The sequence below is a fragment of the Xyrauchen texanus genome, chromosome 12, assembly GCF_025860055.1.
Source record: "Xyrauchen texanus isolate HMW12.3.18 chromosome 12, RBS_HiC_50CHRs, whole genome shotgun sequence".
NCBI lineage: Eukaryota > Metazoa > Chordata > Actinopteri > Cypriniformes > Catostomidae > Xyrauchen > Xyrauchen texanus.
Window position 1 is genome coordinate 35,466,493 of NC_068287.1, and position 1,641 is coordinate 35,468,133.

Sequence of the window (1,641 nt, forward strand, 5' to 3'; positions counted from 1 at the left end):
GCCATATAGCGAACTGCTTATCTGGAGGTGAGATACTACTGTCAAAAACACACAGAAATGGCAAAATAACAGAAGGATTTAAATGGACATATGTGTTATTGCTTATATATTACACTTGTTGGATGCATAAAATATCCAGGAAAATTGTGCCTTGGAAAGAGTGGGAACCCTGACTCATTTTGGCGCAACTCTGAGGACATTTCTCCAGGAAACTGAACTTTCGACCTGCTGTCCCTGAATTCATTATGATTGGTCTGATCTGGTAGAGGCAACATTCCGCTTGAAAACAACAGCATCCGCAACAATGTGATCTGTCCCGTTTTGCACTTGTGGTTTGATGCACACCTTGCATTCTATCTCCAGTGGTTCTCCTAGTGCCAGTGCATGCCATGACCATGACCCGTGTTCCAATCTCCATGGCCATGGCTCCCACGTCTGCTCTTTTTGTGTCCAGCACCATGACTGTGCCCATGTGAATTCATTCTATGTCCACTGCTTTTCTGCTGGTCTGTTTCATGTCCACTTTTAGCATGTGATCCCTGGACATGCCTGTTGCTGTGCTCTTTTCTATGCCCACTACCATGTATGCTCTTCTTGGATTTTCTCTTACCATGCCCATTTGTTTTGGCTATGCTCATGTGTCTCTTTTTCTCTAGAGGTATCCTGCATTGTAAGGTTTCCGTCTTTTCAGATGCCTTTGAAAATGCTTCATGTCCTTGGTGGATTTCTTCAAGACACCGTGTACAAAGAAATTGTTGGTTTGTCCGACTGTAAACTCTTAACAGTCTGTTGTGCCAAGAGCAAATATTGCTTTGAGGTTCCCTGCCAACAATAATTACTGTATGTTTCTCTCTGGGACAGTCATTGTTAAGATGGCTTGGGTATGTCTTGCAGCATGCATCCTCACATTCAAGACAGAGCTTCTGAGTCTTGAGTGTTTGTGAAGAATGGATTTCACGCTCCATATGTACACGTCCATCAACATGCGTTGGTGAAGAATCCTGAAGCCCTGTCTTTTTAAACCTCTCCACCACCTCTGCAAACATGCCGTTCTTGTTGAGAACAGGTCTAGCAATGAAGGTCTCTCTGCACTGAGGGCAAATATAACCTGCCTCCTTGCTGCCATGTCTATCCCAGTAGTCTTTAATGCAGTCAATGCAGTAGTTGTGTCCACATGGTATCGTAGCTGGGTCCTGGAGTGGGTCCAGACATATCGAACATTTGAAAGGATCGTGGTCTTTAAAACACTCCTCTGCCATTCCGCACACTTATTTTCACTAACAAATGGCTGATAAGAACTCAACGTTCACTCTCTACATTTCAGAAGAGTACATGAAGCTGTGTAATTATGTTCTGTACAGAGTTTGTGAGTATTTTGTGAGAGAGAAAGAAAGGTGTGTTTGAGTAATGTAACCTGTTTGACAGGTACAGGTGTTTCAACCATGTCATCAAAGTATTTGCAATTTTTTTCTTGAGGAAAAAAAAAATACCATTGCAATATTATCATTCACACTGTCGTTTAGCAGATATTTTTATCTAAATGAGAAACATATGCAATATATCAACAATATCTGCAGTATCACAATAGCTAGCATTTTGTCTTATTTCCCAGTAAAGATATCTAAACATCCTTATATCAAG

General features: G+C 41.5%; 1 protein-coding gene across 1 annotated transcript; it reads right to left on the reverse strand.

Annotated features, from left to right (window-relative positions):
- Window positions 1–371: 371 nt before the first annotated feature.
- si:busm1-163l24.4 (uncharacterized protein LOC368754 homolog) lies at window positions 372–1,303 on the reverse strand. Its single transcript, XM_052138463.1, has one exon. It carries the CDS (start codon window positions 1,257–1,259, stop codon window positions 372–374), a length of 888 nt encoding a protein of 295 aa, XP_051994423.1. The 5' UTR covers window positions 1,260–1,303.
- Window positions 1,304–1,641: the final 338 nt, after the last annotated feature.